At 48.8% G+C, this 14,435-nt stretch overlaps 1 protein-coding gene across 1 annotated transcript in view; it reads right to left on the bottom strand.

Moving 5' to 3' along the window:
- SCNN1G (sodium channel epithelial 1 subunit gamma) overlaps positions 1-13,653 on the bottom strand; it is a 33,863-nt gene extending 20,210 nt beyond the window's left edge. Inside the window, exons 1-5 of the mRNA XM_032155925.2 lie at positions 13,632-13,653; positions 9,843-10,203; positions 6,773-7,073; positions 3,918-4,108; positions 2,158-2,261 (exon numbers count right to left, since the gene is read on the bottom strand). Of these exons, the coding sequence (XP_032011816.1) occupies positions 2,158-2,261; positions 3,918-4,108; positions 6,773-7,073; positions 9,843-10,159 (913 nt within the window). The 5' untranslated portion in view covers positions 10,160-10,203; positions 13,632-13,653. The remainder of the gene's footprint in view (positions 1-2,157; positions 2,262-3,917; positions 4,109-6,772; positions 7,074-9,842; positions 10,204-13,631) is intronic.
- Positions 13,654-14,435: the final 782 nt, after the last annotated feature.

The raw sequence follows: 14,435 nt of genomic DNA, 5'->3' as shown, positions 1-14,435 counted from the left end.
AGTGGCATCTCACTGGATATATGGGAATGCCACAGAAAAAACCTGGCTGCATCTATCAAGGTGATGATGATACAGCCCCTGCCTACTTCTCCCTCCTCATCTCCTCCCACTGTCTCCCCACCTCAATAAGCTCCAAGCACATTGGTCTTATTTCTTTTTCTAGAACACATCTGATTCACATCCTTCCCACGGCCTTTGCCCTTGGTAGTCCCTGGAATGTTCTTGTGTAGATCTTAACATGAATCTTTTCCTCCTTAAATAGCCCTCCTCTTAGAGATCTTTCTGGGCCTTCTTATCCAAACTAACCCCCCCATCCCGACCCCAGCCACTCTGTCTTCCCACTCTGCCTCTTTCTTCCCTGAATAGCAGTCATTAGGATTTGTAACTAGATCATGTCTGTGTAGTTGTGTACTCATTTTTCATCTCTCTCTCCCCATGAAAATGTAAGTTTCCTAACAGCAGAGAAGACATCTGTCTTTTCACTGCTGTGTGCCTGGTACATAGAAGAGGGCCTGGCAAACAGGAGAAACTCCATGCTTGGTAAATGGATGAGTGAATCAGCAGGGTCTATATAGATGGAAAGAAGAGAATTTTGAGAGTTATTCTGACATTCAATTTGTAAACAAGGGCAATTTGTAAACAATTGCAAACAATGTGTAAACAACTTATAAACAATTGCAAACAATTTGTAAATAAGTTGTAAACAATTACAAACAAAGCTCAGAGAGAGGAAGTGAATTACTTGAGGTCACACAGCCCCTCCATAGCAGAGCCAGGATCCTGCAACTTTTCATTTTCAGTTTCCAGATTACTTCTTCTCCATGAAGTATGTGCACTGAATTATGATTTCTTGCAGACTTAGTAAGAGTACAGACTACACAGGGACAAAGGCCAGAATTCCAAGTGGGTGTTTCCTTTATGACAGGCCCTTGCTTGTCCTGGTGGGAGTATATCTACATATCACATCATTTTCAATTTGCATGGGACCTTTCAAGAATTCCTTTTGGGCATAAGCCAGGCCAATCTGTTCAGTTCCTACCTTCCCTACAAATGTAATCATAGTGGAATAGTAGTAATAGTAGTGCTGGAAATTGCAATGGTATTATTTTGAGGGCAGTAGCAGCAGCAGCAATGGTGGTAGACTGGTAACAATGCTAGTAACGGTAATAATAGTAGTAATCATAATAGCAGCTAGCACTTATTGTGTGCTTGGGATGTGTTATGGCTGAATTGTTTTCTGCCTCAAATTCATATGTTGAAGCCCTAACCCCCAAAGGGATATTATTTTGAGATAGGACTTTAATTAAGCTGAAAGGAAGTCATAAGCAGGGGGCTCTAATCTGATAGGACTGATATCCTGATCAGAAGAGGAAGAGACATCACAGGCCTCTCTCTGTTGACACACCACAGAGGAAAGGCCATCTGAGGACGTGGAGAGAAGACAGCCAGCCTTCTGCAACCCAGAGAGAGAAGCCTCACCAGAACCGAGTCTGCCTGTGCCTTGATCTTAGACTTTCTAGTCTCCAAAGCTGTGATAAATAAATGTCTATTGTCCAAGGCACCCAGTCTCTGGTATTTTGTTATGGCGGTCCAAGCAGACTAACAGAGTACAGAGCAGGTCTTATTTTAAGTCTGTATCTTAAGTCCTCTCAGTAATCTCACATGGGAGATACTATTATTAGTCCCACTTTATAGATGAAGCGCAGTAACTTGCCTAAGGTCACACAGTGAGTGGCCGAGCTGGGTTTCGGCTCTGACCAGAATCTGTCACCTGAACTAAGATAAATGTGCATCTACTTCCCTAATCTGTTCAGCATATCTGGGCTCAACTCCCTTTGGAAACCACCTGTACTGCATTACTCACCCTAGCTATGAGTTTAAACCAGAGTAGTTCCCTAGCAGAAGGAACGCCAGTGATGTCCCTGTCGCTCTCTCAAAGATGGAGGAGAGGTCAAAAAGGAAAACAAACACTAACTTGGAAGGAAGGAACCAGCATGAACACTGATGGAAACACTGATAGAAAAAAGGGCATCCCTGGTTTCTGGCCAAGTGGGAGAGATCCTGCATTTCCAGAGGGCTCCCGCATCCCCAGTGTCCTGCTGTCCCCATGTCCGCTGTTGGAGGACCTCAAGATCTCCTTGGCACAGGTTTCCTTACCATATTCACTGCCCCCCATGGAGGTGCTGAGAATGGTCTCATTTTCTCTGTTGTTGAAAGTGTAGCAATTCCCATGCATCGGATGGTGGAAAAGCGTGAAATTCCTATGGAGGAAGGAAATGGGTCAGAAAGGGGTCTCCCCCATGCGTCTTAGCTGAAGCTGGGCAGGGCAGTGCTAACGGAGCCAACTCTCTTTGGGGAGAATGCGTGAGAGACGTGACTCATTTTCCCCATCTTGCTCCTGATCAGGTGACAAACAAGGCCCGTCATCCATGGTTGACACACATGGACATAGAACTAGACTCTCTACCTTCTGTTTTCTCTCGGAATCCTCTCACCTTCATCTCTATCCTGACTTGACATTCCTTGTGCCATGTCTGTCCCCAGATTCCTCCACTTTTGAATTTCTCAGCCAACACTTGACATTTTCCATTCAAATTCCCAGTCCTAGAAAATAATCCCCAGGGAAAGAATCACATCATCTGTGCCCTTACGTGACTTTGGAACCCAACTCTTAGGGAGACATGATTCCAATTATTTACTTTTCACAAGAACCAATCTGTCTGCTAACATATACAGATAGGTGAAAGAGGCTCAGTGTTTTATTTTATTTTATTTTATTTTTATTTCTGAGACAGGGTCTTGCTCTGTTGCCCAGGCTGAAGTGCAGTGGCGCAATTATGGCTCACTGCAGCCTCAACCTCCCAGACTCAAGCGATCTTCCCACCTCAGCCTCCTAAGTAGCTGGGACTACAGGCGTGTGCCATTATGCCCAGATAAGTTTTTGAATTTTTTTTGTAGAAAGGAGGTTTTGCCACATTGCCCAGGCTGGTCTCAAATTCCTGAGCTCAAGCAATCATCTTCCTCAGCCTCCCAAAGTGCTGGGATTACAAGCATGAGCCACTGTGCCCCGCCCAGGAACAATTTAGAATGTCTCACCCACTGCCCAGTCACTATAAGGGATCTGACTGTTATCATAAAGGTGAAAGGTTTGAAATCTCACATGTTTGAACATGGGCCTTTCTCCTCCCATCCCTCCCTCCTTCTCTTCCTTCCTTCCTTAGAACTATGGTTCTTAGTAATCAGTATGCATGATGGTAATATACAAGGTTAGGTTATATGCACACCATATGACAAAAATAGCAATTACTTTTGTGCCAATCTAATACCTCGTGGGTTGGGTTTTTTGTTTGTTTGTTTGTTTTGTTTTGTTTTGCTTTGTTTTGGTTTTTTTTGAGAAAAGAGTCTCACTCTGCAGCCCAGGCTGGAGTGCAGTAGTGCAATCTTGGCTTACTGCAACCTCCGCCTCCCGGGTTTAGCGATTCTCCTGCCTCAGTCTCTTGAATAGCTGGGACTACAGGTGTGCACCACCACGCCTGGCTAAGTTTTGTATTTTTGGTAGAGACGGGGTCTCACTATGTTGGCCAGGCTGGTCTTGAACTCCTGGCCTCAAGTGATCCATTCACCCCAGCCTCCCAAAGTGCTGGGATTTAGAGGTGTGAACCACCATGCCTGGCCAATTACCTTGTTTTTAATGAGTAGTTTAATGAGTTTAAGGATATTTTGATTTTATGTCATGTACACCTCATTCACTGACTCTAGAACACAGCTCCCATGTAAGCAGTTTCCAAAGGCAGCGTCAGTGAGAAGAGCACCTTTTGCTCCCAAGACCTATCATCAAGGCTGTAGATTCCTGCAAGGGGCCTGGTACTCAGAGCTGCCAGTCCTTAGAGGCTGAGAGAGCAGCGTTCTCTTCTAACCTGGCATCACAGGACACTCCATCAAAGAAGCAGGTCACCAGCAGCTCCTCAGCAGAATAGCTCATGTTGATTTTCTTCTCCAGAGGCACCTGTGCCATGATGTTCATGTAGTGCAGCTTATACCATTCCTGAATGGCATTGATCCCCGAGCTGAAGGTGTAGGTGGCACAGTCGGAGGTGTCATTTGAGCACTGTGAATAAGAGGAGACGTGAGGCTGAAGCCATCAGTTCTATTGCTACTCTTCAGAAGGACCATAAGAATGAGTGACTGAGACTCCAGGCCAGATACTCAGGGGAACAGGTTGGATATCTGGGACAAGGATGGGTTTCCTCTCACTTCTAGGGGCTGGGAGTGATCATCCTCAAGCCTCAAGGACCAAAAAGGGGCTGAATGAGAAAGGACACAGAGTCCTACTCCTGCAACTCTGCACTACTTGCCCACCAAGAAAGAAGCAAAACCAGCTTCTTCAGGGTCCCCAGACACCTAAGGTTCATCTGATTGAGGCTACTACATTCTTAACAACCTTTCCCATTTCCTATCATATCAACAGTCAAGACATCTGGAATCCAGCCCAGACTCTGCAGGAGGAGGAGAGACTACTTCTCTGCAGGATCTTAGGCGAGGTATTCTGTACCCATTATCTCACCCACAGAATGTTGACTGAAACACCATCCTTCCCAACCACGTGTGGTAGCTGGGAGGACCCACGTTTGAAATATACAATAATGAGAACTTCATAGGGAAGCCATTGTACATTCCAAATATTCTCATCACACAAAGCTTGGAAACTTTTCTAAATGGACAGATGTCAGCTGATTTTGGCTGGTTGCAGTGGCTCATGCCTGTAATCCTAACGCTTTGGAAGGTTGGAGTGGGAAGACTGATCCAGGCCAGGAATTCGAGACCAGCCTGGGCAACACGGCTAGACCCCATCTCCACAAAAATAGAAAAATTATCCAGGTGCGGTGATGCATTCTTGTAGTCCAAGCTACTTGGGGGGCTGAGGTGGGAAAATTGTTTGAGCCCAGGAGTTCTAGGCTGCAGTGAGCTATGATTGCACCACTCCCACCTGGGTGACAGAGTGAGATCTTGTTTCTAAAACAAACAAACAAACAAACATATATATAAAGAGTTGATTTTGGTATCAAGAAGAACCTTGCAGATATCCTGTGAAAGGACCCAAGAAGACTTTGAAATCTCAATGATTTAGAAGAAGGTCCATTTTTCAGGATTTGGGACTACAGCTACAAGGTCACACAACTGGCAATCAAGCCTATAAGGTATGGACATAGCCCCCATCCTCCAGAGGTGGCTGGGGCATGGAGAGGGAGGGTAGTGATGGAGTTTGCCCAGGAAGGTACTAGAATTCATTTTCAGCGAATGGCATTTCTCAAGAGCCCCTCAGGCCTGGTGCGGTGGCTCACGCCTGTAATCTCAGCATTTTGGGAGGCCGAGGTAGGGGGACCACCTGAGGTCAAGAGTTTGAGACCAGCCTGACCAACATGGTGAAACCCAGTCTTTACTAAAAATACGAAAAATTAGCCAAGTATGGTGGTGCATGCCTGTAATCCCAGCTACTCAGGAGGCTGAGGCAGGAGAATCACTTGAACCTTGTAGGTAGAGGTTGCAGTGAGCCAAGATCGCACCATTGCACTCCAGCATGGGTGACAGAGTGAGACTCTGTCTGAAAAAAAAAAAAAAACATCAAATGGCACCAAAAGGGAAAATGAAGTCAGGCCAAGCACCTCACGAAGGCAAGTACTGCAGGAACGTTGATGTTTCTGCTGTTTATTGTCCATCTTTTTCTTTCGAGTGCTTGCACCTCAATTTTGCTTTGGAAGAATTTCCTTTCCCCCTCTGGACACAGCCTGGTGAGATTGTCCATGAAGATACTCCACCATCCATTAGCCAAAGGGTGATTAGGTGACCCAAGCTTGACCAACCAGATAGTCCCAAGATGGAATTTGACTCTTAAGCATTAACAACACCAACAAAAACTGAACATATTTGATGCTTCTTTAATCCAGCAGCAATATCTGAAATGGATTTTCATCATTTCTTGCTACCCAGATCCCTGCATCTGCCCTAATTTCTGCCCTTTGAGAGGCCTCCATGAGTTACTGGTTGCCTTCTAATACATTTCCCCCTCCCTCTGCCCCCCACAACTTAAAATTACCTGAATCAGTTTCAGTTGTTTGCAGCTGAATCATCCCAGCTGGGTATCTTTCCTTTCTTTTCTTTCTTTCTCTCTTTCTTTCTTTTTTTAAAAAATAATTTTACTTTAAGTGCTGGGATACATGTGCAGAACATGCAGGTTTGTTACATAGGTATATATGTGCCATGGTGGTTTGCTGCACCTATCAACCAGTCACCTAGTTTTAAGCCCCGCATGCATTAGGTATTTGTCCTAATGCTCTCCCTCCGCTTGCCCCCCTCCTCTCCCCCCAACTTTTTTTTTAACAGAGTATTATTCTGTCACTCAGGCTGGAGTGCGATGGCACCATCTGGGCTCACTGCAACCTCCACCTCCCGGGTTCAAGCAATTTTCTTGCCTCAGCTTCCCAAGTAGCTGAGATTACAGGCATGTGCCACCATGCACGGCTAATTTCTGTATTTTAGTGGAGACAGGTTTTACCACGTTGGCCAGGCTGGTCTCGAACTCCTGACCTCAGGTGATCCGCCCGCCTTGGCCTCCCAAAGCCCTGGGATTAAGGGCATGAGTCACTGTGTCTGACTCCAGCTGGGTGTATTTCTTCCAGTTGGAGCATAGGGGCTAGTGGCCAAGGAGAAGAGTCCTGGACCCAGCCCATCCCATGCCCCTAAGCAGTGAAAGAATGAGAGGGTGAAATCTTACCAGTTGGAATCCCACCACCTGCTTGGACTCGATGTGCATGACATTTGAAGCCTTGTGAATGATGCTACCACCGACTTTCCGCTTCCTCCCTGTGAAGAAGTCCCTGGCCTTGCCCTTCTCATCCTGATCAAAGATCAGCAGTGGGATCCGGTGGGAGAATCTAGGCTGCGTTCCCTCTGAGACGGAGCTCCAGGACTCTGCCTCTCGGCGCCTCCGGGACTCTGGAAAGCCATACAGGGACTTCAGGGCCTCTCTAGTCTCCTGTTCCAAGTCAGCTAGAAGGTGGTGCACGGTGCTGTACCTGCCAAGGTGGGGAGGAAAAGTCAGGGAGAGGGGAAGTGGCCCTGGCAGAACACTGGTGCTCCTCCAGGCTGTTTTCCATCAACACCTGTCAGTCTCGTGCCCACCTTTCCCAACTCCTTGGCAGAGGAGACCATGCCTTTCATGACTTGACCCATCCAAAGTGACCCCTGGCTCTGGCAATTGGGGAAAGGCTCATGGGTGACTCGTGTGTGACTTCCTGTGGCTTCACCTCTGCCACCGTCTGCTTGCTCTCGGGGTGTGTTGATGAGTTTGTCCCGACCAGCATTTCTGGAGTGGTGACTGTCAGGTGCCTCCCATAAACCAGCCACAGTGAGGACAAGTAAATAACTGCCAACCAGGAGTCTACCTAATGGGCAGGCTCCTTCTCCACCCAGCTCACTCTGCCTCTGCCCACTGAGTGTCCTCAAATCTGTGCTGGGGGGAAGGAGGGTATAACTGTTACCTCGATGACCCCCAAGAACACAAAATAGTTATAAAGGAGTTGCCTGCATGAAGCACAATATACCGTCTTTTAATTTTCACAAATCAAATTGTTCCAGCCTCCTCTTAACTCTCTCCTCTCTCCTTTCTCCCACTTGCTGTAGGCATAGGCAGCAGAGCATAGCAATTGAGAATAGAAACCCCTGGGTTTAGCCAAACTACCTGAGTTTAGGTTCCCCATCCTGGTACTGGCTACCTGACCTTGGACAAATGTCTTAGACTTTCTGTGTTTTAGCTTTCTCGTTTGTAAAATGGGATTTGTTGGGAAGGTTCAATGAGTTTATTATATATAATAAACACACACAGACATACCTACAGATAATTAAGTGGCCTCTATTATTGTTATTATTTTAGAGACAGGGTCTCACTCTGTTGCCCAGGCTGGAGTGCAGTGGTACAATCATGGCTCACTGCAGCCTAGAACTCCTGGGCTCAAGCAGTCCTCTCACTTCAGCCTCCCAAGTTGCTGGGACTATGAACGTGTGCCATCACACCTGGCTAATTTAAAATAAAATGTTTTAAAATAAAATGTCTTGCTCTGTTGCCCAGGCTGGTCTCAAATTCCTGGCCTCCAGCAATCCTCATGCCTTGGCTTCTGAAAGTGCTGAGCCACTTCAGGCATGAGCCACTGTGCCTCTATTGTTAATTATATTAGTATTATTAGATTTATTGAGACTTTATTCCTCCACTACAGTATAAGCTCCACTAGGGCAAATACTGTGTTTGGGTTGTTCAGTTCTCTATCCCAGAACCTAGTATAGTGCATGACAGTTTATAGATGCTGAGTAAATTATTATGGAACAAATAATGGATGGAAAGAAGGAAGGAGGACCAGAGAGAGAGAGAAGGAGGGAGGCAGAAAGAAAGAAGAGGAAGACATGGAGGGTGGAGAAAGAGTCTTAGACTTGATCTTGATTTTGAGCTTTGTACCAACTCGCTGATGACTCTGGACAAGTTAGTTTCCTTTGATAATCTTCCTCCCCTGCTCTGCTTCCCTTCTCCCCACCCCTGCTCTGACAAAGTCTGCCTGATTCTGACCTGCCTCACGGACCAGTTTTCCATAATCCTGAGAAGGACTCTGATGACCCATTTAGAACAGGTCCTGCCAAGGATGATAGGGCAGTCCCAAGGGCTGATCACACCCAGGGCCCGATGATCTCAATTAATGGGGCTGGGTTTATTCAGATGAGGGTTTGGGGCAGCTGAGGTGCTTACAGAAGTCACCTGGGTGTCACTTCTGAGTCAGCCTTGAGCTCCCTCACGCTGCAAGGAGAGTGAACATGTGAGCTTGGAGAGCCAGGGACGCGGATGCGGATGGGGGTTGGCTAATTTGGGCTCAATATGGGGAGTGTGCAGAGGGGGTTAGTTCGTTTCAGGCCCCTTCTAAAGTGAAACAAATCCTGCAGCTTCCTCTTTCTGCTCTCCCCGGGCTAGCCCATCCTCAGAAGTCATTGATGGGGTGGGTGTGGTGGCTCACTCCTGTAATCTCAGCACTTCGAGAGACCAAAGTGGCAGCACCACTTGAGCTCAGGAGTTTGAGACCAGCCTGAGTAACATAGCAAGACCCCATCTCTTAAAAAATAAAAAATTTTAGCTGGATGCGGTGGCATGTGCCTATAGTCCCAGCTACTCAGGAGGCTGCAGTAGGAGGATTGCTTGAGCCCAGGAGGTCGGGGCTGCAGTGAGCTATGATTGCACCACTGCACTCCAGCTTGGGTGACAGAGTGAGACCCTGTCTCCAAAAAAAAAAAAAAAAGGGCAGGTGCGGTGGCTCACGCTTGTAATCCCAGCACTTTAGGAGGCCAAGGCGGGTGGATCCCCTGAGGTCAGGAGTTCAAGACCAGCCTGGCCAAACATGGTGAAATCCCGTCTCCACTAAAAATACAAAAAATTAGCCTGGCGCAGTGGTACACCCCTGCAGTCCCAGCTACTCGGGAGGATTGTTTGAACCTGGGAGGTGGAGGATGCAGTGAGCTGAGATCGCGCCATTGCATCCCAGCCTGGGCAACAAGAGCAAAACTCCATCTCAAAAAAGGAAAAAGAAAAGAAAAAAAAAGTCACTGATGGTCTGAAAACTTGGTACATACAGATTTAGAACCAGGGAGAGGGCTGTTTATCAGCGTTAGCAACAAATTCAAATTTCTAGAAAGCACATTTGTAGGCTGGAATCGACCTCCGGGCTGCCAGTGTGTCACTTTTGGGAGGGGCTTTGGCCTCTGTGGGGGGCCTGGCTCCCTACTCGCGTTTCCCTGCTCATGCCTCTTACTTGTAGGGGTTGATATTGCAGATGGTGACCGCAGGAAAATCCAGCTTCCGGAAGTGGACTTTGATGGAAACTGAGACAGTATAGAAGGAGAAGACGAGGAGGGCGCACTGCCAGAGGATGAGGGCGACGGCAGTCAGTGTGAACCCGATCCAGAGGAGGCGGCGCAGACGGCCGCGGGACACCACGATGCGGCGGCAGCCATGGGTGTTGGTGTTGAGGCAGTACCACCGCATCAGCTCTTTAATGGTCGGCGCCTGAGGGCCCGTCACGGGCAGATTCTTCTTGATTTTGGCTTTGATCTTCTCTCCGGGAGCCATGGCGAGGATGGGACTTTGAGGACGGGACTTTGAGGACGGGCGTGCTGGAGGGCAAAGAAGAGAAGCAGGTGAGCTGGCAGGCACTAGCCGGCTAGTGTGTCCCTGGAGGCCACAGTCTGGGAAACACCAGTCCACGCGCCCTTAGAGACCTCCTTCCTCTGTTCCTCTGTGGCTTAGGCACTTTGCATTCTGAAGCCTTGGCCCCTTTTCCACGAGACGTTTGTTTTTGGCCACCACAGCTGCCAGAGAAGCTGCCTACTTCTCTTACAGCCCCCAGGCCTAGCCGTGTGGGGGCTGGGTGAGATGAAACCTGCGAAGCGCTGGCTGGACAGGCTGCAGGACCTTTCCCCGGGTTCCTGGGCAGGAGCTCTGGAAGCAGCCCCATCAGCTCTCTTATCAGGCAGGGGTACCCGTGCCTTATCACCTCCAGTAGCCCGCCTTCCTCTAGGGCAGCATTCCTATCTCATTATGCCCCCCGGTGCCTAGCACAGTGTCTGGCACAGAGCAGTGCTCGGCAGATTGTAACTGACAGATGCAATCTGCCAAGAGAATTTCCCGGCAGCCACCTTAGATCATGTTCCTGGCTGCATTTTCCCCAGCCTTTCCTCTGAGGCTTTATTGTAAGTGAAACGATTTCTCTTTTGTTTCTTCTCTTTACGGTCAAGCTCTTAATGTTTCTAGATCACCTGATGTAACGATAACCTACAACTATTGGCCACTTAGTGTTTGCCAGGCATTGTGCCATATTTCCTTGATTCTAAGATACCATTAATTTAGAGAACGCCCTTGATTTAATAACAGCTTTGGGGGAGAGTACCAGTATTGGAAAGCAAATGATCACATTCATCAATGTACACGATGCATCTCAACTATACAAACGTTACAATGAGAAATAATTTTAGAAATGAACTAATATACTACATAAAAACTCATTTCATGTTTATAATATATAGTCTCATTAGTCTCATAAGTAAATTAGTCTCTCTCTATAAATATACACATAGCCTATATGTATTTCATTTTGTGTTTCAATAATTCCATGAAATAGGCATGCTATTATTATATCCATGTTACAGAGGAGAAAAATGGACTCAGAGAGGTTGAATATCTTGTGTAAGATGATGCAGCTGGTTAGTGGAGGAGCTGGATGGAATCTTGCAGTCTTCACTGCTATGGCATATGCCTTTGAGGGGCCTGGTAGTATGCTGGGTGCAGAGAGTTAATTAACAGTACCAAGAACTAAAGGTAGGAGGAAAAAGGAACACAGAGCTATTTAACTTCCAAACTCTGAACAGTGCACATGACCACTTCCCAAGACTTGTGAGCATTAGTATTGGGGGTGGGGGATATATGAAAACTGTGTCCCCCTATGCCTTCTACAGTGACAAAGGCAAATTAGGACATATCCTAGGGTATACAGGGTGGTCCCCAGGACCAGAGAGGGCCTGTGTCTGTGACTTCAATGTGTCCCACCAAGATTTTTAGGCAGGATTCGGAACCCGCAGAGTTATGTCTTTTTTTCCCACCCTGAACCCATGAAATATGGACTAAAATTGGAAGCCGGGGCAAAGCTAGGAGGCTTCCAAGCTTATGATGCTAGTGGGCTTAAGGCCTCTTAAGGCTTCCTCCTTAAGGAAAGGAAATGGAGTGCTGGGCATGGAGGTGAGATGCCCAGAGCAGCCAAACTGCTCTAAACCCTCCATAGATTGATATGATTTTACCAGGATGAAGAACACCATCAAAATGATGCTAGTAGCCTCTGGGCAAGAGCAACATAATTTACTTCTTTATCACTTAAAATATTGCCTATCCTTACCTCCTCCCTCCCCACAATCCAAAATAAATAAATAAATAAATAAATAAAATAAAGAAAGAAAGAAGGAAAGAAAGAAAAAAATTAGCGAGAGTTTGTTTTTAAAATCTAGGTCCAGGTTCAATTGCTTGTCAAATAAAACTGCAGCCCTCCTCTGTGAATGTTCAACAGAAGCTGTGATTCTGGAAGCTCCTATCCCCAGCTCTCAGGGGTCCCTCTGCCCCATCAGCCCCTTCCCCAGAACCGACCTTGACCCCAATGGATCAGTCGACAACGTCAGAGGAGCCCCAAGTGAAGGAAGGGAACCGATCTTGCTCTTTGCAAAACAGATAAAATATTCATATAAATAATATTTCAACTTCAAAGCGAAACAAGACTGTAGCTACCATTAGATTATGCAGCCTGAGCCAATGTGATACCCTTAGTGGAAGAATTACTAGCTGATACCCAGCACTTACTCTTCTAAGTACTTTGTAGGTGTCACCTCATTTAATTTTCACAACAATCGTCTGAGGTAGGTATCACAACCACCCCCATTGTACAAATGAAACAGATGCTGACAGGTTAAGTAGCTTGCCCAAGGTCACACTAGAAAGTGGCTGAGCTGGGATTTGCACCTAGGAGTCCCTTTAACGACTAGCTATCATTAATAATAATAACAGCAGCAGGGAAAGCAGCAATAATAGCAGCTATCACTTATTGATCCCTTTCTCTACTCCCAGGCATCCCACTCAGTCCTTTTCACACACTACCTGATTTAATCCTCACTACAGTTATATGAGGTGCTATTACTTGGCCCATTTCACAGAGAAGGAAACTGAGGCACAGAGGTTAGGTAATTTGCTCAAGACCACACAGGTAGAAAGGATTTGACGGATTCTTTAGAATTTTAGGGCCCTGGCTCACCGCAGCGACTCCGTACACCCTCTCCTCGCCTACCACCGATTTTGCCTGTCCCCCATCCCACAGTGCAGGACCCCAAAGCTTGGGGAGGGATGAGAGATTTGCCCCAAGTCTAGCGTTGGGTTCGGTGGACCGGAGAGTTCCCGATCGGTGCCTGTCCCGAAGGGCGACTCCTGTGCAGAAATCACTTGAACTCAGCCTCAGGGCCCGGACCCGAGCTCCTGCCGAGCGACCCCGCAGCCCCTGCCCTCCCGGCGCGGAGCGAGCGGGCGCTGTCCTGTGGCTGAAGCCACTTTTGTCCCGGGGGAGCGCCGGCTGAAGCCGCTGGAGCGAATCCAACCAGCCCACTTCAAGTATTTGTTTCTTTCTGCACCAAGTCACCCCGGAGAAAGCATTCCAGAGGGTAGAAGGAACAGTAGCGGACAAGTCGACGCAACTCATCCCGGCAGGGAAGGGGGCTGAACAGGCGCTGGGCGGAGGAAAGAGGCCAGGTGCGGCCCGGGACCCCCAGATCCCCGGACTCTGAATGGCTTTCGACTGGCTTCGTGCTCCGGGCCACGGCGTGGGTAGACCCCGGAGAGCTGGCCGCTACCGCCCGGGCAAGGTTTCCCAGCATCCCGGGCACCGGGAAGCCGCCACCGGCTGTTGCTGGCTCGGCCACCCACCGCGCTGACGGCGTCCGACGCCCTGGCGCCCGACAGCCGCTCCGGTGCCCAGAACCCCCGAGCTGGTCCGACCCAACCCGGCTGAACTCACCTTTCGGTTCCAAAGGGTCCAAGCCCCGTGAATGAGCGATCCGGGTGCGCTGCTCCTCTGCTCGCTCTCGGGCTAGCATCCCCTGGCAGCACCACCACGGGCTCTTGTGGGCCGACCGGGCCCGCCTCCCCAGGCCCCGCCCCCACCTGCCCAGGTGCTTTCCCCAGGCCGCCAGGCACCTGAGACCGCCCGGAGCGGGCCACGACTTCGCAGCGCCCCCTGGCGCCCAGAGGCCACCCTGCGCCCCCAGCCCGGCCTGCGCTGCGCCTTCCTGGGCCACCGCGCAGCGCCTGCTGCCGCCCCGAGGCCACCCTGGTACCCTGCATTCCCGCTGGGTCTCTGTGGCACTTACCCCAAGGCGCCTCGCAGCGCCTCCCGCCCCCTATTACTGCCCCGCGACTTCCTTCCACTCTCGTCCAGATGACAGGCGCCTGCCCTAGCACCAGCAGGAATCCCACGCAGCCTCGCTCCTCGGACTCCCTCCAGACCTGCAGCGTGAGGCCGCTTCAGTGCCCACCTGCGTCCGGCTGTAGGCAGCAGGGGCTGTTCAGCCAGGCCACTCATCCTTTGACCTTTTCAGCTGCTTCTTTCTCTTTCTTTCGTTCTTTCCTCCTTCCTTCCGTTCTTTCCTCCTTCCTTCCTTTTTCTTTCTTTTCCTCTTTCCTTCTTCTTCTTTTTTTTTTTTTTTTTTACGGAGTCTCGCTCTGTCGCCCAGTCTGGAGTGCAACGACGTGATCTCAGCTCACTACAATCTCTGCCTCCCGGGTTCAAGCAATTCTCCTGCCTCAGCCTCCCAAGTAGCTG

Source organism: Hylobates moloch, unplaced genomic scaffold (assembly GCF_009828535.3).
Source record: "Hylobates moloch isolate HMO894 unplaced genomic scaffold, HMol_V3 SCAFFOLD_6, whole genome shotgun sequence".
Lineage (NCBI taxonomy): Eukaryota > Metazoa > Chordata > Mammalia > Primates > Hylobatidae > Hylobates > Hylobates moloch.
This window is presented reverse-complemented; position numbering and strand designations above follow the sequence as displayed.